The sequence below is a fragment of the Sus scrofa genome, chromosome 3, assembly GCF_054392235.1.
Source record: "Sus scrofa isolate SSC_HxYL_T2T_F1_AM1 chromosome 3, Sscrofa_HxYL_maternal_Yorkshire_Landrace_v2.0, whole genome shotgun sequence".
Lineage (NCBI taxonomy): Eukaryota > Metazoa > Chordata > Mammalia > Artiodactyla > Suidae > Sus > Sus scrofa.
This window is the reverse complement of record NC_139385.1, coordinates 29,923,257-29,949,096: the sequence shown is the minus strand read 5'-3', so window position 1 is coordinate 29,949,096 and position 25,840 is coordinate 29,923,257. Positions and strand designations below refer to the sequence as shown.

At 46.1% G+C, this 25,840-nt stretch overlaps 2 protein-coding genes across 6 annotated transcripts in view; one reads left to right on the top strand and one right to left on the bottom strand.

Moving 5' to 3' along the window:
• The window catches only part of UQCRC2 (ubiquinol-cytochrome c reductase core protein 2), a 31,262-nt gene extending 26,918 nt beyond the window's left edge, over positions 1-4,344 (top strand). For both annotated transcript variants that reach the window (XM_003124555.6, XM_085017358.1), the window contains exons 13-14: positions 1,565-1,718; positions 3,233-4,344. In XM_003124555.6, the coding sequence (XP_003124603.3) occupies positions 1,565-1,718; positions 3,233-3,316 (238 nt within the window). In that variant the 3' untranslated portion in view covers positions 3,317-4,344. The remainder of the gene's footprint in view (positions 1-1,564; positions 1,719-3,232) is intronic.
• On the bottom strand, positions 10-25,827 carry PDZD9 (PDZ domain containing 9). 4 transcript variants are annotated; one of them, XM_085017361.1, is made up of 7 exons: positions 25,221-25,827; positions 24,164-24,307; positions 18,608-18,833; positions 15,768-15,935; positions 9,015-9,204; positions 4,542-5,267; positions 10-1,704 (listed from the first exon to the last, which is right to left on the bottom strand). In XM_085017361.1, exons 3-6 carry the CDS (start codon positions 18,636-18,638, stop codon positions 4,874-4,876), a joined length of 783 nt encoding a protein of 260 aa, XP_084873487.1. In that variant the 5' UTR covers positions 18,639-18,833; positions 24,164-24,307; positions 25,221-25,827; the 3' UTR covers positions 10-1,704; positions 4,542-4,873. The 4 variants fall into 4 exon arrangements, with proteins under 4 accessions (XP_084873487.1, XP_084873488.1, XP_084873486.1 ...); XM_085017362.1 differs by having other exon boundaries at positions 24,968-25,541; XM_085017360.1 differs by lacking the exon at positions 24,164-24,307.
• Positions 25,828-25,840: the final 13 nt, after the last annotated feature.

Genomic DNA, 25,840 nt, shown 5'->3' with positions numbered 1-25,840 from the left:
TGTCTGTGAATGAGTACAATACAGTTTATTAAATACCATATACGTGAAACCAAGGATTGATAAGGATGCAGCTCTACATGATTGCATCCGAAACAAACATAATTGAGACACCGGCTATGCTTAGGGCAAATGTATTTTCTTAATAACTGTAGCACAGTTGTTGGCAAGTACCTCAATGTTCAGAAAGTGGAATTTTGGTTATTAATGTCAAGATATGTTTATTTCCTGCCATTTTGATGGAGTTGATGCTTTTTTGTAAGGTTCTTATTAGTCTTCCTGTAGTGAAAGAGAAAGTGAGCAGTCATTGCTGAAGGGACAAACTAATATAATCTTTTCGTAAAGTTTATTGCAGGTAAAGTCTTTTTTCAGTTAAGCTGGCAGTATGGTAAAATTGCTACATCAGATTATAATTATGCTTAAATGGAAGTCTTGCTATAGAGTACCAAGAAGATGGGTTTCTTTGAGAGTTAAATAACTCAGATGCCTTACTGCACACCGGTTTCTTTCTGGGATAATTGTAAATTGAATTGTGTTTTATTTCAAATCGGTGCTTTGGTGCCAATATTTAAGCTACGGGGACTTAATGGGACCTATCTGTCCTTCCCCACCTCCCTCCCCTCAGTGAGACAAATCCCAGCACAGAAATGGGCTGGGAGTAGGGAAGTTAGATTATCGGCACACAACATTCTGCTAAGTGGGCAGTGAGAAGAGCCCACATAGGTATTTTTAACAGAGATGCCTAAAATTATGACCGAAAAAGTATCAGGAAGCAGTAAGTTACTTCAGTCATCAAAACTTCACATTACAGGAGTTTCCCTTCGTGGCTCAGCAGTTAACAAACCCGACTAGTATCCATAAAGTTGTGGGTTCATTCCCTGGCTCCGCTCAGTGGGTTAAGGATCTGGTGTTGCCGTGAGCTGTGGTGTAGGTCACAGATGCAGCCTGGATCTCATGATGCTGTGGCTGTGGCATCCTCCACATGTTGCTGGTGCAGCCATAAAAAATAAATTAAATTTTTAAAAAAATCACATTACAGGAGTTCCCTTCATGGCTCAGCGGTTAACAAACCTGACCAGTATCCATGAGGATGCAGGTTCGATCCCTGGCCTTGCTCAGTGGGTTAAGGATCCAGTGTTGCCATGAGCTGTGGTGTACGTTGCAAATGCGGCTTGGATCCTGCGATGCTGTTGGTCTGGTGTGGGCCAGTGGCTGCAGCTCCAGTTTGACCCCTGGCCTGGGAACTTCCATGTGCCATGGGTACAGCCCTAAAAAAAACCCCAAAAACTTCACACTGCAATAGTTTTAACTCGATCTTAAGTTCTAGTCTAAAATCAAAAGGCCATCTGTTGGGTTTTCAGTATAATCTTATAATGACAGCTTTTAAAATGATATCAATATTAAAATAGTTCATGAACTGAAGAAATAGAATGGAGACTTTTGGCACTGTAAAGCTGTTAATTTTTGTATTTACCCAAACATGTTTAAGGGTTTGGGAGAGTACTTTTAAATTGCCTTGCTCTGTAAAACTGGGTTCTGCCTTAGTTACACGCCTTTTATTGGACAGGAACAAGCTGAAAGCCGGGTACCTAATGTCAGTGGAGTCTTCTGAGGGTTTCCTGGATGAAGTTGGGTCCCAGGCTCTAGTTGCTGGTTCGTACGTGCAGCCATCCACGGTCCTTCAGCAGATTGATTCAGTAGCTGACGCTGATGTTATAAACGTAAGCAAATGAAAATTTATTTAACATCAAATAACTTGTCCTTATGATCCAATTTCAGAAGGAACGTATAAGCTTCCTTGGGCTACACAGGCTGTTTTCATGGTGTTTGGTGCCGATCTACCTGGTGTAGAGGCAGAAGGGCTCATTCCCATCAGATCTACAGACGGCTTCCTTGTCAACTCGGGGGTAGATGTTTCTTCCTCATTCCTCTCAATTACCATTAGGTTAAACCATTTTAAATTCTTAAATGTCCAGAAGGATCAAATATTGGCAGTTTCATAAGATTCAACCTGATTGTCAAGTGTGGTATTTTCCCTCCTCCAAACTCTCTCCCTGCCAGTCCTTCACAGTCCACCATCTCAAGATGGTCTTTCGTTTTCTCAGCCCAAGACATTTATTACTCCTGCCCGTGCTATGGTTTTTTTTTTTGACATATATTGTTTCCTACAAAAGTGAGTTGCTTTGAGTGCAAGGACTATGTCTTATACTTCTTTGCAGTCCCTTCTGTGCCTAACAAGTAATGAACTACAGAGTGAACCCAAAGCCAGTCCTTCTGTATTAACAAACGCCAACTCCCCTTCTATGATAGACGTCTCAGCTGTCTTCTCACCAAGGGGTCTACCCTTGGGGACAGAAAAAGGAAGAAGGCTATTTTAAGATAGGAACCCTGACTTGATTTCACTTGGCCCCTAAGTTCATCATCACACGCTCTTCCAGATGGCTGTCGTCATCTTGTAGAGTGTACCATCGTGAGAGGCCAGCCCAGCTGCCTCTGACACCATCTTCTTATTTAAAAAGCCGGCCTTGGGAGTTCCTGTCGTGGCTCAGCAGAAATGAATCTGACTGGCATCCATGGAGGACACAGGTTCGATCCCTAGCTCCGCTCAGTGGGTTAAGGATCCGGTGTTGCCGTGAGCGGTGATGTAGGTCGCAGACACATCTCGGACCTGGCGTTGCTGTGGCTGTGACATAGGCTGGCAGCTGCAGCTCCCATTTGAGCCCTAGCCTGGGAACCTCCATATGCAGCGGGTGTGGCCCTCAAAAGACAAAAAATAAAAAAGTTAAAAAAAAATAAAAAGCTGGCTGGAGATACTGTGGGGAATGTTCCTCGTTGTATTACATTTAATCTAAACAGCCAGCCTTTGAACTCAAAGTAGTGTCATAAAGAATAGTAGGATATTAAAGTGTAGCTTTTTAAGTCAACAATCTGTATTTTTATTGACTCAGACTTTGCCATTGTCTATAGAAACAGGAAAGGACAGCCCTGCCCAAGGAGGCACTGCCCCATTTTGCAGTGTCAGAAAGGTTTTCCTTTTCCCTCATGTCTAGGGCACCACACTGCTCAGTTCAGAAATAATGAGTATTTTCATATTTTTATATAAATATTTTCATAATGAATATAAAATATTTACTCAGAAATATGAGTATTTCATATGATGAAATAGTCAAAGGAACAGAAGTTTATCTACTTGCTTATTTCTATTAACTTTCTGTCTTTGTTTGTTTACTTAAAGGCTGCAAAGAAGTTTGTTTCTGGCCGGAAGTCAATGGCAGCAAGCGGAAATTTGGGTCATACACCTTTCGTTGATGAGTTGTAATATTGAAACATGTTGCAGGAAAGAGCTGAACATTTTCTCAACCCTGAGCAGCAAATACGTGAAGGTGAAAAGCCTCTAATGTAACATTTATCTTTTTTTCCAATGAGATTAAATATCGTAAAGCATAAATGCAAGTAACTGTTCCCAGATGACCTAAAGTCAATAAAACATTATATTTAAATGTTTTTCTTAGAGTTCCCTGTCACTGGTGTGGCTCTGGTTACCACTGTGGCAGGGGTTCGATCCATGGCCCGGGAACTTCCATGTGCTGCAGGCATAGCCCAAATAAATAAATAAATAAATAAATAAATAAAATTTTCTTACATTTTTCCTAACCAGTTACTCAACAAGTTTTTGTTTTAGTTGCTTTAGAGGAGAACAAGAATATAATAATAAAGTACAGAAGTGTGAGAAACTATTACAATTAAGGCTAAATGGAGTTCCCTTGTGGTGCAGTGGGTTAAGGATCCAGTGTCACTGCAGTAGCTGGAGTCACTGCTCTGTCACTATAGATTCAGTCCCTGGCCTGGGAACTTCCGCATACTGCAGGCATGGCCAAAAAAAATAAAAAATAAAAAATAATGGAGTTCCCATCATGGCACAGTGGTTAACAAATCCGACTAGGAACCATGAGGTTTCGGGTTCGATCTCTGCCCTTGCTCAGTGGGTTAAGGATCCGGCATTGCCGTGAGCTGTGGTGTAGGTCGCAGACGCGGCTCAGATCCTGCATTGCTGTGGCTCTGGCGTAGGCTGGTGGCTACAGCTCCAATTTGACCCCTAGCCTGGGAACCTCCATATGCCATGGGTGCAGCCCTAGAAAAGGCAAAAAGACAAAAAAAAAAAAAAAAAAAATGAAGGCTAATCGGCTCTCAGAGTAACTATTTCCAGTTTATGATGATGATGTATTATTATAATAGTACATGTGTTCTATATAGTATTAGTATTAATTTAAAACGATAAAAGCAGTTAAAAACTGTACTCTTGGGTAAGAACAATTAAATGGTCTGGGTACGTTTGATTTACCTTAACTGTGTCAGAATTTTTTCTTTCATCTGTTTCTTTCTTGTCTCTTTCAAGTAATTAACTATCAAAAGTAGGGCTAAAAGGGGGGAGGAGTTCTAATGTGAACAACTAGCCAAAAAAATCTCTTATTTCTTTTAAATAGGATACTTGAAGCTTACAAAATGAGGGAAACTAAATATCTACATTAAAATGCGGTACTTACCTTAAAAAGTAAAATTCTCTACTATGTTCACACGCTCTGATATTGGGTTCCTCTGCTGCAGTTTCTAAAAGATGAGCCATTCTTCTGAGACAGGAGGGTCTTAAGGGTTGTAATGACCTGAATAAGGTTTATGAGGCCCGTGGGACCCCAGGGAGGTCTTTGGAGATCGCGTCCAACAAGGTCTTTTTAAGGCTTTACAACACAGTCGTGAAAGGGAAATGATAAGTCGGCACATATTCCTTTAAGTATAGCAAAGCTGCACATGGCAGTGCACAAAAACTGGGTGATTTCCAGATGGGTGTTCCCGTGATCACAGATTGGCAAGCTGCTGCCTAACCAGTGTTTGGCACAGTTTGGCTTTTGCCCTCTTCGACATGAGCATAGTCTTCCAGCCAAAATGCATCGGAGGTAGTGGAGACGGAGGAGGAGGAGCTCTCGTTGTCCTGCTTCACCATCGTCCAGTAGGGAGAAGGGGCGCGCACTTCTTTCTTGTGATCTCTGTGAATCATCACGTCGCAGTTAATGTCTTTTCCTACACTAATAGTTTGGTTCTTCTTTTTGTATCCATGCCATTCTCGGGAGATAGACAGTGGTCTCCTCGCAGGGTAATGTCCAGTGGTCCGTGGATACTTAAAGTACTTGAGTCTTTTATCTAAAACTCCATCTTCATCGTCACCACTGCTCATGGAAGTGTCATCTTTTGCCTGTTCAGTTTTCTTTGTGGTGCTGAAATGTAAGGAATAATACATGAAATGGATTCTCAATGTCTGAAGATGCATTATTACCAAACGAGACGTCTTAGAACCTGCTTTCGGTCATAAAAGGACACAGCATTACCCTTCTGTGTTGTCAAAATTTTTCTCTTTTTAAAATTACCTTTAAATGTGTCTCCATTCCTAAATGGAGATCAAATTCTGCCCTATATTAGTTCACATTACTTTAAAAAGCTTTGCATTAGGTGTCTTCATTTCATTTCACGAACAATGACAGGTCAACACGGCCATCTCCTCCACAGAACGGTTTTCATGGGTCACAGGAGGTCAGCAATAACAGACTATTCCTGATTTTGAAGGGGGCATCTAGAAATCGGCCTCAAAGAGTTCCCGTTGTGGCTCAGTGGGTTAAGAGCCCAACATGATGTCCATGAGGACACAGGTTCGATCCCTGGCCTCACTCTTTGGGTTAAGGATTCATTGTTGCCACAAGCTACTGCATAAGTCACAGATCTGGCTTGGATCCCGTGTGGCTGTGGCTGTGGTGTAAGCTGGCAGCTGCAGCTCCAATTGGATCCCTAGCCAGGCAACTTCCATATGCTGCAGCTGCAACAGTAAAAAGAAAAAAAGACCTACAACATACTAATCATTGCTCAATCTTTGGAGTTTTCTTTTTTTCTTTTCCCCTGAGCATCATTCATTACTTCTCAAATGTGGATTTATCGAACACCCTTCTACCCAGACATGTAAAGATTTTTTTGTAACTTGCCCCAGCTATTGGCTTTCTTGATTTTTGAGACTGCTGGCAACAACAGGCTTCTTAAAACTTTTCTAATGCCTGCAGCTTCTGTGCCTGCCCTTATTTTCCTGAACAAATGCTCCCCCTCGTTATGGTGCTGTTGCCCAGCAGATCCCAAACTAGATCTTTGAAATTATGAACCTCTGTTATTTTCTGTCCTGCTAAAAGGAAATTGGTTACCCTCCCCATCCCAATCCCCTGAACCTATCAAGACTTACTGGTGTTATCGCTAGCGTCCTTCAAGGCCTGCCTGTCTTATTTGCTCCTAAGGATTTGAACAGCTTTTCCTAAAGTTCATCTCTGGTACTGAGTCATTTTTACTGAGAGCCACTAGTCTCAAACTGCACGATTGTCTTTGACCCTTGATTTAGTGCTGTGCGAGGACATTCAGAAGATCGCACGACTAGAACAGTTTGTCTTCTAACTGCAAAGGATATCGTTTGCAACTCTGTGTTAGACAACCATGAAGGTGGTAGAGCCAGGTTCTTGTTAAACTGGCATTAGGTAATAATGCCACAAGCCAGGAGAGGTCAGGCTTAGCTGGAAACAGTTTTTTATACCCACGAGAGTTTATATTTCTCTCCAGTGTACATACAGTGTATCTGCTCCTAAAAGTCGTCATTCCAACTTTGTGACATAAACCTTTTCCTTCCCCTCTGTCCCTTCCTTCCTCTGTCCCTTCCCGTCCACAAGTTGCTAAAATGTCTTAGGTATAAGCATTTTGCTTAATTAAGAAAAGGACTCATGGGTTCCCATCGTGGCTCAGTGGTTAACGAATCCAACTAGGAACCATGAGGATGCAGGTTTGATCCCTGACCTCACTCAGTGGGTTAAGGGTCTGTTGTTGCCGTGAGCTGGGGTGTAGGCCAGCGGCTACAGCTCCAATCAGACCCCAGCCTGGGAACCTCCATATGCCACAGGTACAGCCCTAGAAAAGACAAAACAAACAAACAAACAAACAAAAAAAACAAAGAAAAGGACTCAGAATGTAATTGGTATTGTTCCTAAATTTGGATTTTAGCCTCATACTTAAGTTCCGTGTTTGCTTTTGAAGAGTCAATCTGCTTTTTTTTTTTTTTTTTTTTTTCTTTTCCTTTTAGGGCCACACCTGCAGTATATGAAAGTTCCCAGGCTAGGGGTCGAATCAGAGCTGCAGCTGCCAGCCTATACCACAGCCCAACGTCAGATCTGAGCTGCATCTGTGACCCACACAGCAGCTCATGGCAATACTGGATCCTTAACCCACTGAGTGAAGTCAGGTATTGAACCCATGTCTCATGATACTAGTCAGGTTCGTTACCGCTGAGCCACGACAGGAACTCCCAACCTGCCATTTTTAATATTCTGAATCTCAAAGTCTGTGCTTAGAAGATTGTTCTGTAAGTAAATAGTTAAGAGCTCAGGCTTGAGAGCTGCACTTTCCAATACAGGGTCCACCAGCTACGGGTGGCTGCTAATTTTAAACTGATTAAACCTGAACAGAATTTAAAATTCCTTAGTTACAAGTCCTCATATTTCAGGGGCTTAGCAGCCACCTGTGGCTAGTGGCCACCACACGGGATAACACAGATACAGAATATTCCCACTACTGTTAGATGCTGCTGCTCTAGAAACACCAATACCACTGAGCCCTGTGGCCTCTGGCAAGTTTATACACTCCTCTATTGGTTTCAGTTTTCTTATCTGTAAATGAGGATAAATTTAAAAAACCGGGGGAGTTCCCATCCTGGCGCAGCAGAAACGAATCTAACTAGGAACTCTGAGGTTGTGGGTTCGATCCTTGGCCTCGTTCAGTGGGTTAAAGATCTGGCATTGCTGTGGCTGTGGTGTAGGCCAGCAGCTGTAGCTCCAACTGTACCTGTAGCCTGAGAACCTCCATATGCTGTGGGTGCGGCCCGAAAAAGCAAAAAACAAACAAAACAGAGAGAAAAATACCAAAGATTAAACCTTAAGGAACTCCCCAAGACTGGGTAAAAGGATATCAAGAGGAAATGAAAATCATGAGAGTGTGGTATCACAAAAGCCTGGGGAAAATGATATTTTGACAAGAGTTGAGGTGGGAGCTTATTAAATGTCTAATGCTCAAAAGTCAAGGAAAACAAAGACTGAAGAGAGTCCATTGGAATCAGCAGTATGGAGGTTGTAGGAGACCCTGGGGAAAAGGACTCTCACCCAAGAGATAAAAGCAAGGCCTACACTGAGGTGGGAAGTGGTGTCTCCTAATACAATTCAACAGGTTTGGAACAGTGGCTGGAAGGAAAAGAAGAGAGTGGGGTTTGCTAACATGGTAGAGGTTTTAAAAAGGCTTAAATGTTCTTGGGAAGGATCCAGAGAGAGTTGACTATGCCAGAGACAAATGAGGAAATGGGATTCACAGCACATGTTTAAGAGCTAACTTTGGAAAAGGGGGGAGTCACGCTCTCCCTAGGTTTGGAAGCAGAGTTCCCATTGGATAGTTTGGTCTTTTTTTAAACTCCCATGTCCAAGGCTCTTGCCTTCATTCTGCCTCATATTAGGTCCTAGATTGTATTGTCCAAAAGGACTTAGGAACCCACTAAATTGTGGCAATGTTGGAGTTCCCATCGTGGCGCAGGGGAAACAAATCCAACTAGGAACCATGAGGTTGCGGGTTCGATCCCTGGCCCCGCTCAATGGGTTAAGGATCTGGTGTTGTCATGAGCTGTGGTGTAGATATGCAGACGTGGTGTGGATCCTGCGTTGCTCTGGCTGTGGCATAGGCCGGCAGCTGTAGCTCCGATTCAACCCCTAGCCTGGGAACCTCCATGTGCTGCAGGTGCGCCCCTAAAAAGCAAAAACAGAAAAAAAAATCGTGGCAATGTCATAATCATTCCAACATGGCCCAATTGATCATTTTCACATTAAACTAAAATTACCCTGTGCTTCATAGGCCCCGGGGGGATTCTGTAGTATAACAAAGATTTCCTAAACTTAACTACTTACCGTGTTATTGGGAATTTGGTCTCAGGGATTAAATCGTATATGTCTTGCCATTCTTTGGGTATGTCAATGAAATCTCGATAAACCTTGATTTGCAGCACTGTTCCTATGGTGATATTTTGCAAAAGCTTTAGAAATTCTCGAAGAGTATATCCTAACACATTGGCATGACCAACAGTAATCAGAACATCACCTGAAAAAGGAAAAAAAAAAAAGTAAAATTAAGAGAATGGTTTAAAAGAGACATACCACTTCTGGCTTTATTGTGCAATGTTTCTTTGTGTGTGTGCGTGAAGTGTCGTTTTTATGGGTTCATACTGTTGGTTTACTTTGAGTCAAAGTTAGGCTTCAGCCTTTATTTAATAAAAATGACCATCTCAGTGACATGAGGGTCCTTTGCACGATGAAGAATACATGCAAGATGTTTCTTAATAGCCAGTGTAATGGTAATACTGTATCATGTTTTTATAACATTTCTGAAGTCCTTGGTGAGACAGAGGCTAAAAACCATTTCTAATCTGAACCATCCTTTAGGATTCTAAAAATGTGTTTGTTTCAAATAACATGAATGGCGCCCTAAAAAATAAAAAAAGGGAGTTCCCATCGTGGTGCAGTGGAAACGAATCTGACTAGGATCCATGAGGTTGAAGGTTCGATCTCTGGCCTCACTCAGTAGATTAAGGATCTGGCGTTGTTGTGAACTGTGGTGTAGGTTCCAGACGTGGCTTGGATCCTGCGTTGCTGTGGCTGTGGTGTAGGCCGGCAGCTATAGCTCTGATTCGACCCCTAGCCTGGGAATCTCCATATGCTGCAGGTGCGGCCCTAAAAATTAAAAAAAAAATTTTTTAATTAACGTGAATGGCTAATACTATTAAAGAAAAAAAACACACTAAGTGAATAAATGAACTTTTTTTTTTTTTTTTTTTGCCTTTTTGTCTTCTTAGGGCTGCACTTGCGGCATATGGTGGAGATTCCCAGGCTTGGGGTCCAATCGGAGCTGTAGCCACCAGCCTACGCTGCAGCCACAGCAACGCCAGATCTGAGCCCTGACTGTGACCTACACCACAGCTCACAGCAACGCCGGATCCTTAACCCACTGAGCGAGGCCAGGGATCGAACCTGTGTCCTCATGGATGCTAGTCAGATTCATTCCCACTGAGCCATGACGGGAACTCCAGTGACTACTTTCTCTCATACCTCCCTAGCCATTTCCAACGCCTTCCATACAGTGAGCACATCATATTAAACATCAAGCCTTCCTTTTTAATGTTCTGCCCTCACACAGTGGTCATTGAGCAAGTTATTCTACATGAAACACTAGACAGTCAGCATGGTTTAATTAAGTTCAAGATGTGTATACAGAGAGTATGTTGGTTCAAAGGGATCTGACAGGTAGGTCCCCTACTAGTGGGACAGGGCTGAAAATGGAGGGAAGGGAGATGGCCAATTAGGAAGATTCTGAGCCCAAAACAGATGGGAAGAGAACCACATCTTAAGAGCAAGCCCCTGGACCTCCAACCTGGATGTTTAAAAGACCAGGTATTCACTTGTACCCAGCCGCTAAGGCATGGACATGTAAACTAGGTCCAGCTAGTGGCCAATCCCCTGGGTCTCTGAGCCTGGAGCAGGAGATGCAGAGAAGTCACAGGAGCACCTGGTGTCCGTGGCCCTTTGTTCTCTCACCATTTTCCAAACCTGATTCTCCAGCCTTTCTGGCAATTCTATCGGACTCCATGTTCTAAATCCAGTGCCTCAACAGAACTGTTCTGTGGCTTGCAGTGAAGACCCCTGACTGCTACAAGGGCATTCAGCAAGAGAGGAAGGAATACAGAGATGTTGCTTTTCAAGGACTGATTGACATTGGGTAAAATATTTGGCATTGGCTTTTACTAGTTCCAACATCTCGCAGAATAGTTTCGGAGTCTACAGCTGACAGTGATAAAGTGACCCCAACGAGTCCCAAACGATAGGTTCACCTCTCCGTGCATGGGAAGCTAGGGACCCCTCAATCATCCTCATTCCAAGGCAGCGAAAGTCTAACCTCAGAGGAGAAAGGAGTCAAGATGAAATACCTCTTCCGATACTACTCCCCACTGTGCTATAAGTGGGGATTATGCCAACCCCAGAGGAAGCCTCCAAAGACAGATTTCCGTACTGCTAGATCCTATCAGAAACTAAAGTTCACAGTATTAAAGAACATGAACACTTAGAAGGGTGGAGAAAGCCTACTTTGGTCTTAAAAAAAAAAAAAAAAATAGCTCGGGCTAACTTCAGAATGAAAGAGCTTCCTCCCAACTACCTGCAGATTATGTGGCCCGAACAGCTGTTCGCCCTATGGAGGTTATTTAAACGCCTCACCAGATGAGCTTACTTGCCCAGTGTTAAAAGGAGTGTTTCTAGCTGAAAGCTCTGGCTTGGCATCATGCTTAATTATGTTGCTAAAGGGCGACTTTGTTATCAAGAGGGCAGAAAATAAAAACAGCTTAATTCCCTGACCATCCTGGCTGCAAACCAAACATGTCATTGTATGCATGTAATTATTCTGGCAACAGACGTTAACACTGCCCTTCAGAAAGAAACACCCATTTGATGTTTATGAATATCAACCCCATTTCACATTTTTTTTTCTGTTTTAATGGGCTGTAGGAACCATATTACATAACCTATTTTGATTACCTATGTTTATTCAACCTTGCAGCAGCCAAGCCACTCCTAAAAAGTAGATTCTACTTTTCTCCCATCTCTCCCAACTAGGCTTAAATTCCCGAGGCTCTCTGTGGGTAGAGGTCACACGTGCTTGGTCCATACCCCAGTGCCTCGCAAGATGCAGGCATTCAGAAAGTGCTCATTGGGAGTTCCCGTTGTGGCACAGTGGTTAACGAATCCGACTAGGAACCATGAGGTTGCGGGTTCGGTCCCTGGCCTTGCTCAGTGGGTTAACGATCTGGCGTTGCCGAGAGCTGTGGTGTAGGTTGCAGACGCGGCTCGGATCTCGTGTTGCTGTGGCTCTGGCGTAGGCTGGTGGCTACGGCTCCAATTAGACCCCTAGCCTGGGAATTTCCATATGCCGCAGGAGCGGCCTAACAAATAGCAAAAAGACAAAGAAAAAAAACAGACAGAAAGTGCTCATTGAATGAATGCAGCCGAGTAGTGGTGGTGGTCAGTACCTGTATTTACCTTCAAAGCGCTATTAATTTCTTAAGATCTGGATATCAGAGTTTGCTAGAGGCATACTGGCTAAAAGGAATTTAAAGTGTAGCCAGAACAAACTAACACTAAATTAGGAAATCAAGAGGAAGCCCCATTATGAAATACCAAAGGAGAGAAATTTGAAGCCCATGAGCAAGAAATACTGAAGCTTAGAGGTAATAGGGTCAAAAAAATAGCAGGTTTCTGGAGTTCCCATCGTGGCGCAGCAGAAACAAATCCAACCAGGAACCATGAGGTTGCCGGTTGGATCCCTGGCCTCGCTCAGCAGGTTAAGGATCCAGCATTGCCCTGAGCTGTGCTGTAGGTCAGAGACATGGCTCAGATCTGGAGTGTCTGTGGTGTAGACAGGCGTCTACAACTCCATTTCGACCCCTAGCCTAGAAACCTCCATATGCTGCGGCTGTGGCCCTAAAAAGACAAACAATTTTTTTCAATACCAGGTTTCTAAGACCATCCCCTCTGAAAACTCTCATAATCATTGTCAAAACAACTGAGTTACAGTACAGAATCTTTGAAACTTAGACCTTAGAGAGATGGCTGACTTGGGTGAAAAGTTTTGGGGACCTAGACTTACTCTATATTAAAATCTCTTTTCTAGTGAAAATTATGTGTTGGACTAAAAGGCCTCTTCAAGGAGATAGAACACAAAGCCTCTGGCCAAGAGAAGACATACCAGACCCTTATCACCCACTGCAATGAGCCCTCCCTCCCCTTGAGCAAACTGGCCTACTCCTTCACGCCCCTGACTAGAAAGGCTTGTAGCCCACTCCTCACCTTGCCCCTAATATGTCCCCAACCAACCAGCAAGTGTAGCGTAAGACCCCTCTTTACCCAACCAATCAGCAGTCAGCAGGTGTATCGCGAGACCTCGCCTCTCCCTGAGCTATAAAAACAGACACAACCACACCCCAGAGGTCGGCTCTCCCTGATGGTCAGGAAGTCCTTCTGTGGTGCGAGCAGTGTCTCTCATCTCCAACTCTTCTTTCTCTCAGGGGTTGGCTCCTCCTAATCATCAGGAAGTCATCCCGCTGCACTAGCAGCATCCCTTACCTCAATAAACTTTTCTTCCTTTCTTTTTCTTTCTTTCTTTTTTTTTTTTTTTGTCTTTTCTAGGGCTGCTCCCATGGCATATGGAGGTTCCCAGGCTAGGGGTCAAATTGGAGCTGTAGCTGTCAGCCTTCGCCACAGCAACGCCAGATCCAAGCCACGTCTGCAACCTATACCACAGCTCACAGCAATGCCAGATCCTTAACCCACTGAGTGAGGCCAGGGATCAAACCCACAACCTCATGGTTCCCAGTCAGATTCATTAACCACTGAGCCACAACAGGAACTCCAAACTCTTCTTTCTTTTCACCTTGCTATACTGGAAAATTGTTTTTCTGCCCCACATGCACAGACCATGACATTATGGGCTTTCTTAGCAGACATGGGCTCAAGTCTCAGCTCTAACCACCCATAGCTCTGTATTAAACAATTCATCTCTCTAAGCCTCTATATTTTGTCATCTGCCTTCCAAAAGTGCTGCAAAGATTAAATGAGTTAATAAATACGGAGACACCTGCACAATGCCTGGGACAAATACTCATTTCCTATTCATTTATCAAGCATAGATATAATAAATGGATTTAAAAGATGAATTCAATACTGTCTCTGACCTCCAGGAGCCCCGTAGCTGTAGCCCCTGCCCCCATAAGATTCTGTTTCAGGTGCACGAAAGCATACTCCTGCCCACTCCAGCGAGTTCGCCCTCTGGTTATCACCAAGCATCTGACCCCTGACCCCAAAAAAGCAGAAAAAGGCCGTGGGGCCTGGCTGGAGTTCTTTTGGTCTGGAAAGTCCAGAGCTCTCTGGCAGTTTGCTCCCCAGCACCAAATAATGATAATGTGGAGAAAGTGCTTTGGATTTTAAGGTGAGGTAAACTTTCAGAATAGCATCGTTTATCTACTTATTTCTGTAAACCACTGTTCCTAACCCTAGCTGCAGTGAGAATCACCTGAGAAGTTTTTAAACCATGCTCTGCCCTGTCCCCACATCCAAAGAATTGAATCAGAACCTCCGGGGAGATGGGGCCTTGGATCGTTGTTTGAAAAGGTCTCCAGGTAATTCTAATAAGTACCAGAGAGGCAAAACCACTGGTTTAATCCACTGGGGGCTCCTGTATCACAGTCATTTCCAGTTAATAAAAAATAAAATAAAAATCCTATGTCTAGAGGATCTCTAGGTAAGAATGGCCTAAGAGAAATGATTGCCAGTATTCCTATCACACTGTTGTTCTCCCTTTCATAAAAATTGCCAAATCCTAGCGACTTCTGATAAAGGTGTTATCATCCCAATGCAGAGGTGAGGTGACTGAGGCCAGGAAAGTTACATGACTTTGTCCAAGGTCACGGAACTAGAATGTGGCAGAGCCTGGGCCTGACTTCAGACCAGCTCACACTGAAGGGTCTTCCCTTCTCGCTGTTTACCATCCCACTGGGCGGCCCTGACTCCTGAGCACAGCACTGGGCCCAGAGCAGGCACTGGGAAAACACGGCTTAAATATGGAGGGAAAATTCATGCATCCAAAGACAGAGAGGCAGGGCAGTCTGGACAAAGAGCGTAAGAGAGAGGGTTCAGATCCCCACTCCTTGGTGTCTAAATATCTGATTCCTTATCTGTAAGGTGCATTAGTATAGAATCTACCACAGGGATTGTTAGGAGTATGAAACGAGATCATGCATCTACCTGTTAATACTGCCTATAGGGGGATCAGCACTGTCTCTGCAGCACTGGGATGCAGGTTCGATCCCTGGCCCAGCACAGTGGGTTAAGGATCTGGAGTTGCCGAAGCTGCAGCATAGGTCACAGCTGCAGCTCAGGTCTGATCCCTGGTCTAGGAACTTCACATGACCCCAAGCAGCCAGGCAAAAAAAACCCACTGCCTAATAAAGAAAAAATATTGACGATCCCGTTGTAGCTCAGTGGAAATGAATCTGACGTGCATCCACAGGACACAGGTTCGATCTCTGGCCTTGCTCAGCGGGTTAAAGGATCCAGCGTTGCCGTGAACTGTGCGGTAGGTCACAGACACAGCTCTCTGATCCGGCCTCGCTGTGGCCATGGGGTAGGCTGGAATCACGCCCTAGGCTGGGAAACTCCACATGCCGTGGGCACGGCCCTAAAAATACAAAAAATTAAAAAAAAATAGAATAAAAATAAAAGAAGAAATCTTTATCCACAGAGAGCCTTAAATACTGGAGTGACACTGTGCCTGTGTATGAATCCCACCTACTACATGGGGGTGAACCTGGACAAGGAATTCAGTCTCACTGAGCCTCTGTTTCCTTACCTGTAAAAGGGCAATGATAATAATAGTTCCCACCTAGAGGGTTATTGTATGAATTCAATGAATAAATAGGCACAACCGTGAGGAACTGGCTTGCCCAGTGAAAACTTTCAAACGACGTCGTCATCATTGTCCTTACACTGAAACCTCATCACCCTGAAGTCAGGTGGGAGGGAGGCCAAGGCTGAGGGGCTGGGAGGGTGGGGAAACCCAGTTACCTGGCTGGAGTTTTCCATCCCTGGCTGCAGCCCCCTTCTTAATGAGGTGGGTGATCTGAAGGTAGGGCCCATGCTGAATGATGATCAGGCCCAATCCCAGGCTGCCCACGGTGAGTTTGGTCTGCTGAGTTTTGCTCAGGTTATGTACAGACGGCTTGTTTCCTTTTTCTAAAAAAGGAGAAATTCGTTTTAGTCATTCACCTAGACTTCGGCATGACAGTCCTTACCAGGGTTCTAAAGCCAGGCCCTTAGGGCAGTTACTTAACCTCTCTCTTCCTTAGTTTCCTCGTCAGTAAAATGAGCATGATAAAAATGCCTCCTCAGAGGGTTATTATGAGCATTAAAGGAGAAGGGTTCCCGTCGTGGCGCAGCGGAAACAAATCCGACTAGCAACCATGAGGTTGTGGGTTCAATCCCTGGCCTCGCTCAGTGGGTTGAGGATCTGGGGTTGCCATGAGCTGTGGTGTAGGTTGCAGATGCGGCATGGATCTGGCGTTGCTGTGGCTGTGGTGTAGGCCAGTGGCAGCTGCAGCTCCAATTAGACCCCTAGCCTGGGAACTTCCATATGCCACGAGTGCAGCCCTAAAAAGATAAAAAAAGAGAGAGAGAGAATTAAAGGAAATAGTTAAACAGCTTTTACACAGTACCCAGCACATTTTGAATACCTAATTTTTTTTTTTTTTGCCTTTTTTTTAGGGCTGCACCTCAGGCATGTGGAGGTTCCCAGGCGAGGTGTCAAATCGGAGCTACAGCTGCAGGCCTATGCCACAGCCACAGCAGTGGGGGATGATGTGAGCCTCGTCTGCGACCTACACCACAGCTCATGGCAACACCAGATCCCCAACCCACTGAGCCAGGCCAGGGATCGAACTCGCATCCTATGGTTCCTAGGTGGGTTCGTTAACCACTGAGCCATGAAGAGAACTCCCTGAATACTTAATTAATGTTAGTTATTACTATCTGTTCACTTCACAACTATTGATTGATGCAGGCAGTGTGTTGGGAAACAGAAGTGTTTCTTGCCCTCGTGAATCTTCCAGCCTAGTGGAGGAGATAAATATCAAGGAGTGATGTGAACAGGTGCTGAACGACAAACTGTAATGCATGCTGGGAAGGAAACAGGAGAGCGCGCTCTGATGGGGACCAACAGGGGGCCACTGCCTCCTGGTCAGAGAGCAGGTCAAGGCTTCACAGAGGAGGTAAAATTTGAATTGAGGTCTAAAGGACCAATAGGAAAGCTTTAAGCAAAGTAGGATGGATGGGAGCAAACTGGATCGAGATTCTGGGACAGGAAAGAACATAAAGACCAGTAGGAGGCAGGCAGGAGGAGCAAAGGCGGAGCAGACAGGCTGTTTCCCACGTTTACGTCACTGGAAAAGCTTAGAAGCCATTTCAGCAAGATAAGCTAAGAGCTGCACTCAAACAAAAACCTTTTGGCGGCTGTATGGACTATGGGGTCTGGAGGGGGAAATGAAAAATGAAAGGGTTACTGGAGTTGCCATTGTGGCTCAGCAGTTAGCGAAGCTGACTCGCATCAATGAGGATGCGGGTTCGATCTCTGGCCTTGCTCAGTGGGTTAAGGATCTGGCATTGCCATGAGCTGTGGTATGGGTCGCAGACACGGCTCGGATCCTGCGTTGCTGTGGCTGTGGTGTAGGCTGGCGGCTACAGCTCCGATTAGACCCTTAGCCTGGGAACCTCCATATGCCACAAAAAGAAAGAAAGAAGGAAAGAAAGAAAGAAAGAAAGAGGAAGAAAGAAAGGGTTACTGCATTTACCCAAGCATGTCATGACAATGTCAGTGGAGATAAGCAGTAGGGGAAAAAAGCATTTGGGAGAAAAATCCAGGGCCATGGGTAGGGAGGGGGTGAAATATGTTTTTTACAGAACTGAATCACACAAGCAAAGTTTCAAAGCCTGAGGAGTAATTTCAAACAGCAAGTTATTTTCCCAAGAGGAAGCTTCTGAAAAGACTCATTTTCAGTTCACAGGAGGCTTCTGGGGCAACTTTCAGCACACTCTTTCAGCATCTCATACACACACACTTAAGGAGAAGTGACAAGTTACTACTTGCCAAGCCTTTGCCAAATCTATGTGCCTGTGGTATTTGGGGGCTCAGGTGTCCTCCTCACCGGTGAAGGAGGGGCTCCCCCTGTCCCCACACCTCCAGCTGCGGGGAGCTGGCTGGCTTCATGGCCCTTTCAACTCCAAGCAAGGGTCCTTGCTTATCTCCAACCTCCCCCTCCTGGAGACCACGGATGCTTTCTGTCCAGAAAACAAGGTAACCCAGAATGAGAAGGTACCATCTTCAGAGCCTTTGCAGGATTATAGGAGCGATTTGGAACCAGTTATCCTCTCCTTGAGTCTCTGGTTTTCCTGAGCAATCAGAGAACTGGCATCACAGCCAGGGTCTGAGTCCCAACCTCAGTTTGCAAATTAAAGGTGCTTATGATATAATCTACGATGAAGCCCAGTCTCCAAAGACAGCGGGGTGAAGTTAAAGAAGCCAGACTCAAAAGACTCCATATGACATGATTCCGGTTTTGTAACATTCTCCGTGGCAGGGGCGAAACCGTAGAAAACAGATCAGGAGCTGGGGTGGCGAGAGGCGTGGGCAGCGAATGGGCATCGCGAGGTAATTTGGAGGGTGGTGGAAATTACATCTTGTTTGTGGCAGTGGTTAAACACGGGTATATGATTGTTAAAACTCACAGAGCTGTCCGCTGAAAAGGGGAGGCTCTTACTGTATGTAAATTACAGTCTGGTAAACAAATGTTGGTGAGAGGCTGTGTGCCAGGCTGAGTGTGATGGTCCCGTTTTACAGAGGGGGGGGGAGTTACCTTTAGCGCTTTTCTGAACAGGCTTCTTCATAGCCCCGGGAGGGCAGGCCGCTCAGGAGGGCCTCCCGGAGCCAAAGCTGGAGCCGGTCCAACTCCCAACTGCTTTCGAACCTTGCCGGAGCCGGGGCGCGGCGGGCCCGACTACGGGCGGCGAGATCTCGGGCCGGCCCCCAGGGGGCGCTGCGACCACGCTGTCCAGAAGTGCGGCGCTCCGCCTCCGAGGACCCTGGAAAATGCAGTGCAGGAAAACTTTGGTGGAGAAAAACAATACTTCTGCGGGGAGTCGCACAGTGCTTGGCCCACCGTGGGGTTCGTCACCCATTCTTGGGAAACTGCTGAAAAATGGAGAGGGTGGAGGAAGCCCATGAGAGAGTCTCTCAAAGAGGTGAGGTTGTCGGCAGAGGAAGATCCTAGCTAGCTCTTAAAAGAGCACAGAATCCCCTGCTGCTCTCCAATAATGGTATTTTTAAATATTGTTACATCAACTGCGCCAACTGCTTTGGAACGGCACGCTTTTCATGGATGTTTTGAATGAGAAAAGGCCAAGAGTGGCCTGAAAAAAATGAGTCACGATTAGGAGAGGAATTAATTCTTCCTCCTTTTTTCCAAAATAATCCTTCCTCCCCCACACACATTCACTCATACAGCAAGTATTTACTGGAAGCCTGCTCTGTGGTTTGTGCTGATGCTGGGGATACAACAGCAGACAAAATAAACAAGGGCTCTAGCCTCTTGGAACTTAGATTTAAAAAAACACAGGGAGTTCCCTGATGGCCTAGCAGTTAAGGATCTGGCGTTTTCATCTGACTTGGGTTTGATCCCTTGCCCAGGGAACTTCGGAGTGCCATGGAATGCCCCCCCACCCCCCAAAAAATCAGATGTCTTTTGTCATTTTTTTTTAGGGCCACACCCGAGGCACATGGAGGTTCCCAGGCTAGGGGTCAAATAGGAGCTGTAGCTGCCGGCCTACACCACAGCCACAGCCACACAAGATCCAAGCTGCATCAGTGACCTACACCACAGCTCGCAGCAACACCAGATCCTTTACCTACTGAGGCCAGGGATCGAACCTAAGTCCTCATGGATACCAGTCAGGTTCGTTAACTACTGAGCCACGACAGGAAGGCCAAAAAAATCAGACGAAGTGAACAATTTTAGGAAGGTATAAATTATCAAAAATAAATTCTAGAAGAAACTGAAAACAGTGTACTGAGGTGGGTCCTATTGTCACCCCCACTCTGACAAAACTGAAAGGCTAGGCCTCTCATGTTTATGCCTTCAACAAAGAGTAATCAAGCACCTATCAGGTGTCAGGCACTGTGCAAAGATTTCCATGGTAAACTCGGCAGGTTCCAGCTTACTCAGCGGTTTCTGGGGCTCTACCCAGACAATAAAGCAGGGAAGATTTCCTGTTGGATAAATCTCGTGTTGTAGTGGCTGATACAGAATGAAATGAAATGAAAAGAGTCATCCTGTTCCCTGTTACTCACAACAAGGCATCTCCTACAGGTGGCTCCTTGTGACAGAGTGCCTCTGTCCTCCTCCAACAAGTCTGGAAAGGCATCTGTCTAGACACCAAACGAATTCTATCATACAATGCATCCTTTTCCTCCATCTTCCTATCAGGAAAGGAGGGTGAGAGTTTGCAGGAATAAAGAACATCGGCATTCAAGGTCCTGTGAGGGGAGCCCATCACTGCCTGGCACACAGGATCCATCCGCCTTTCCTCCATCCCAGGCAGAAAATGCTTTTTTTTTTTCTTCTTAAAGCATAGCTGACTTACACTGCTGTGTTGATTTCTGCTGTACAGCATAGAAACCCAGCCATATACATATATACGCACACACATTCTTTTTCCCATATTACCTTCCATCACACTCTATCCCAAGAGATTGGATAGAGTTCCCTGGTGCTGTAGAGTAGGACCTCACTGCTCATCCATTCTAAGTGTAATAGTTTGCATCTACCAACCCTCAACTCCCAGTCCATCCCACTCCCTCCCCCCACCCCCTTGGTAACCACAAGTCTCTGAGTCTGTTACTGTTTTATAGATAAGGTCGTTTGTGCCAAGCAGAAACCTCGTCATTGTGAATGGCAAGATCACACTGACGGGTGGAACTGAAGGATACAAACGGTTTCAGGGATGCTGTGCCGTGCTGCCCAGATCCCCCTTTGGGACTAAAGAACCTATTCCTCCTCCTCCCCCAACCCTGCCACCAACCCTGCCACTAGCTGGAGAGAGTCCCTCGCCCAAGATGACACCTCGTAGCCTCCAGTGACTGATCATTGCAAAGTAAAAAAAAAAAAAACCTGGCTCCCTCACCCCAACTTGAGCAACTCTGGAGGACCATCCCAGCTTCAGAGCTCCCTAAGGGGTCTGCTGAGGTCTTCCTATGGCTGCACTGCAACCCAACTTCTCCCTCTAAGAAGTCCTGCTTCCTTCTCTCCCTCCACGGATGTAGGTCCCAGGAGTACACCCCAATAAACTTGCTGCAATTAAGATGATTTCCTAGAGAACCCAACGTGCAACACCTTGTGCCAGGGACAGCGTGAATGGGGAGATGCTAAGAAGGGGTTTGGGGAGCTGGCTGACCCGCTCTGCCCAGATAATGAGCAGGGCCCCACCCCCAGCAGTGGAGGAGCCTCTGTCGCCTTGGGCACAGGGAAGCACTACAATTGTTCAAGTTTTCACTGGCAGTAAAATGAAATGGTTGGGCACTCGCATGATTCACCCGGGTGTCTCTTAGTTCTCCCGTGCCCTGTTTTACAGTAAATGGACAGGGACAGCTGCCACAGCCTGAGAATGGCAACCAGGAGCTCAGCCCCCTCAGGGATGGAGCTCTGGGCCCCCCGTACCATGTAAGCACCTAGAGGTGCTAGCAGAGGGTGAGTGGAATCAGGATGGATAGGAGGGAAATGCGTGTGTCAGTTGTACCCCAAGGTGAGCGACGGCAGCAGCAAGAGCTGTACTTTGTCCCACTAACTCCCTTAAGTTTCCCACAGAAAAAGATGCCCACCAGGGTCCTGAAGGTCTGGCTCTCAAAACTGCAAAGAAGCCAGTGGGTCTGTGCAGCCCAATGGGTGCACTGTTGCAAAGCCTGCACCTAGTCCTTCCTCGACCCCCTTCAGGGCGGGAGGACTTAATGCCCCAATTGCTGGGGAGCTCTCAGCTGTCCTTAGCTGAAAAGCCACCTATGCAAGGGCATGCACCATTCCTGGGGTAGCTGGTCTCCAGTGACTGGTCCCTGCAGGGACACAAAGGCTCAGTCCCTTTACCCCAACTCAGAACAACTCAGAACAGCCATCCCAGCTTCGGACCTCCCTGATGGGTCTGCCAAAGGCTCCTGTGATGGCACCACAGCCCAACTGCCCCCTCTGCCCAATCCTGCTTCCTTCCTTACCCCCCAGGAGTTGAACCTAAGAACACTCCCTGATAAACTTCCTGCACAGTCATCAAAAATCTCGTCTCCAAGTCAGCTCCGACACAGCCCAATCCATGCGACTAAATGAGAATCCAGGAGTTCCCGTCGTGGCGCAGTGGTTAACGAATCCGACTAGGAACCATGAGGTTGCGGGTTCGTTCCCTGCCCTTGCTCAGTGGGTTAACGATCCGGTGTTGCCATGAGCTGTGGTGTAGGTTGCAGACGCGGCTCGGATCCCGCGTTGCTGTGGCTCTGGCGTAGGCCGGTGGCTACAGCTCCGATTGGACCCCTAGCCTGGGTACCTCCATATGCCGCAGGAGCGGCCCAAAGAAATAGCAAAAAAAAAAGACAAAAAAAAAAAAAAATGAGAATCCAGCCCAAGGCACAAACTATTAACCTCTGGATTGAGCTCTTTTGTCTTATCTAATCCCAGAAACGCCACACTCTTAGCCTGCATCCATCACACTCTTAGTCTGCATGGTAAACTTGACCTCCAGGGAGGCAGTGTGTTCTTTATCCTGTCAGGCCAAAGAGCATCCTTAAAGAGAAGAGTGATTGCAAAGTCCCCTGCACAGTGTTCCCTGAGGTCCTGTATGCATTCAGCCCCTGCTGGGCCAAGGCCTACCATCCATCACAATAAAGCAGGCTGTGTTCACAGCCCTTGAACAACCGCAGAATGGCTACTTATGACTTCGGCTGCTGGAATAGCTCCTTCTTGGGGGCCTTCTATGTTCTTCTGGGTCCCTAAGGACTTTCTGTCTTAAGGAGCCTCATGGCTCATCCTCTCTCTGAATAGAAAAGTTCTAGCTGCTTTGCTTAGGGGGTGAGAGGATGAGGGGTTCTATCACGGAACCTGACTCTGAGAGTCTGTTGTTCAGATGGAAGAAAGAGGTCCAGAGAGGTGACATGACTTTCCCAAATTCAAGTCAGCAGCAGGGGTGGGGCTGAAATATGGTTCTGTGTCCTTTTTTGCTCCATCACACAACCTCTCCCTAACCCCTAGGGTTTGCCTCTGCTCAAGTCTAGACTGAGATATAGAGAAGGGAACTGATCTGTCCTGTCCTGAAAGTCTTGGGACTTTGAAACACGAGGCAGGTAGGGCCAAAAACAGGGATTAATGGGAAATCTGTAGCATATTTGGTTCCTGCCACCCCACATCCTGGTTGGTAAAGGATGGGATGGGTGATTATTGTCTGTTGTGATATGCAGTTATTCATCTGGTAAAAAAAAAAAAAAAAAAAAGTTTGAAATTCTTTTAACTCTGTACTTGTTGTTTTTATGCTTTAATCTTAGATCCAGAACCTTTCGTTCTGGAGGGCCTGGGAAGTGATATCCGGGGAAAAGGAGGAATTTATGCTAGTATTTTTTAAATGCAAGAATCAAGTCAGACAACAACCAGCAGGCGGGCGAGCAGAACGCATCACAGTCACTGGATTGCCAGACCCGCAGAGACAACCACTAAAACCCAATAAAGAGGAGTTCCCACCGTGGCACATCAGAAGCCAATCCCATTAGGAACCATGAGGTTGCGGGTTCCATCCCTGGCCTCACTCCGTGGGTTAAGGATCTAGCGTTGCCATGAGCTACAGTGTAGATCGCAGATGCGGTTCGGATCCTGCGTTGGCCGTGGCTCTGGTGTAGGCTGGCAGCAACAGCTCTGATTAGACCCCTAGCCTGGAAATCTCCATATGCCGCAGATGCAGCCCTAGAAAAAGACAAAAAAAAAAGAAAGACCAATAAAGGAATGGTAATATTTAAAATTTTTAAAAAAAGAAGAATCGAGTCATCACCCCACTCAGGTGGAGTTAGAATAGGCAAATGTTCCAACATCTCACCCCAGATTCTCATCAGCTACCCAGTAGTGAACATTATTTGAGAATTCAGAACTGAATAGTTGGAGTTTCTTCGATTACTTGGCAACTCCAATGCTTAAACAACAACGAACAGTGAAGACCTCCTGCAGTAATGCATTATGTCTGAACCCTTGGAATGTATAAATCAGATGGTGTCACTTTCTGGGGCAGAGGAGAAATAAATGGTTTAATAATAATAATAAAAAAAATCCCCCCCCCCACCCCAAGAGACCAATGTTTGGACAGGAAAGTCTGTAGGCTAGCCATCAATTTCTCCTTACCCCATCTAGGTGGTGACACTGATAACTCTGCATTTCTGCAGGGCTGTTGGATCGGTGGAATTTGAAACTTGCTGAGTTTTGTGGACATGTAAGCGTTCCAAAAATAGAGACAGATGTCACTCTTCTAGGTCTTCAAGAGATGACCTAGGTGGCATTTATGGAGAAAATGAGTGTCTCATTTCCTGTCTGGTACATGGGGAATTATTTGGGAAAGACAGAGCTGGATTCAAAGTCAGGGTTAATGGTGATTTAGTCTATGAGCCATGAGAGAAAAGGAAAGAAACCTCTACTGGATAGCAAAATTGGATGTGGTAGACAATCTGTATTGCTAATAAATTACACCAACATCTTGGGTTTTTTCTCTCTCTCCAACCGAAGCCCCTTCCCATACCTCCCTAAATAGTATCGTCCAACACCTAGTTACTCAGGCCAAGAATTTAGGAGTCATCCCTAAGTCCTCTCTTTCTTTTAACCCTTCCCCTAACTCATCAGCAAATCCATCCCTCTGCCTACAAAATATCCAAGACTGCCAATTTCCCCCAATCGTCACTATGCTCATCCTAGTTAAAGCTTTATTTCTCTCCTGGACCCCTGTGCCTCTTAACTGGTATCCCTGCTTTCATTCTTGCCCCTCCCCCCTACAATCTACACTCTTTACAAATTAAATAAGACCTTGTCACGCTCCAGCTTTAAATTCTCCAGTGCCTCCCGGTTGCCTTTAGAACAAAATCCGAACTCTTTTATCCTGTCTCTCAAAGTCCTGTATCTGATCTCTGCCTACCTCTGTCTTCTCATACCACTCACCAGTCACAGAGACCAATTTTGCGGTTCCTTGAACAGGCCAACCTCTTCCTTGCCCACTTCTCTAACGTTCTTGGCACTTTTTTTCCCCTCTGTCTGGAATACTCTTGCCTAGATCTTCTTACATCAGGTCTTTATGAACTTGATGTTCTCAGTGTTAAAATCTTCCCGGACCATCCTCACGCAGCACTGCAGCCCCTCAAGTCCCCCATCAGATGAATCCCCAATGTAATTCTAGATCAACACCTGACATTACCTTTATTTTAAAGATCAGGGTATTAGTTTCTTTCTCTTCCCCACCAGGAGGCTCCTTCCTGGCTTCCTGAGAGCAGGAACCTTGTCTCTCAGGTTCTCTCCACTCCAGCACGCCCGGCACCTACAGCGCTGTCCATAGTTACTTCCTAAATGGGGCAGTCCCAGGTCTGACAGTCACGGAAGAGGCAATGATCACCCAAGGTGACATGGGTTTGTCACCGACTCACTCCGGGGCCGGCGGAGTCAGGGCCGCCGCCTGCTGTTAAGACCGGCGGCTCCCCCTGACCCCCATTCCTGTCTGCCTTTTAAAAAGCTAAGGCTCAAAAGCCTTTTTGTGACCACACAGCCATTGTCAACGACAACAATATTACTATCACTAGCAAGAGCGTGGCCTGACGGAAAGGGCGGGAGCGGGGCAGGGGCCTGGGTCGGGGCCGCGTCCAGGGCAGCGAGACGGGCGGCGGAGCAGAGGCCGACGGCACAGGGTCCGGGGCAGGCGGGAGGGTCGGGGCTGCGGGCCGGGGCAGCAAGACAGAGCCGACAGAGCGTACAGAGCGGGGTCGCCACAGGCCGGGAGCCGGAGCCGGTCTCGCCAGCGCCGCGACTTCGCTTCCGGGTGAG

What these genes read in the sequence shown, in the direction of transcription:
- PDZD9 (XM_085017361.1), bottom strand. Translation starts at nt 18,638, where the DNA reads ATGAAGAAGCCTGTTCAGAAAAGCGCTAAAG. An exon ending in TGTTCAGAAAAGCGCTAAAG is followed by an intron (nt 15,936 to 18,607) that starts GTAACTCCCCCC and finishes CTCCTTTTTTAG; the next exon opens with AAAAAGGAAACAAGCCGTCT. An exon ending in GGATGGAAAACTCCAGCCAG is followed by an intron (nt 9,205 to 15,767) that starts GTAACTGGGTTT and finishes TTCCTTTTTCAG; the next exon opens with GTGATGTTCTGATTACTGTT.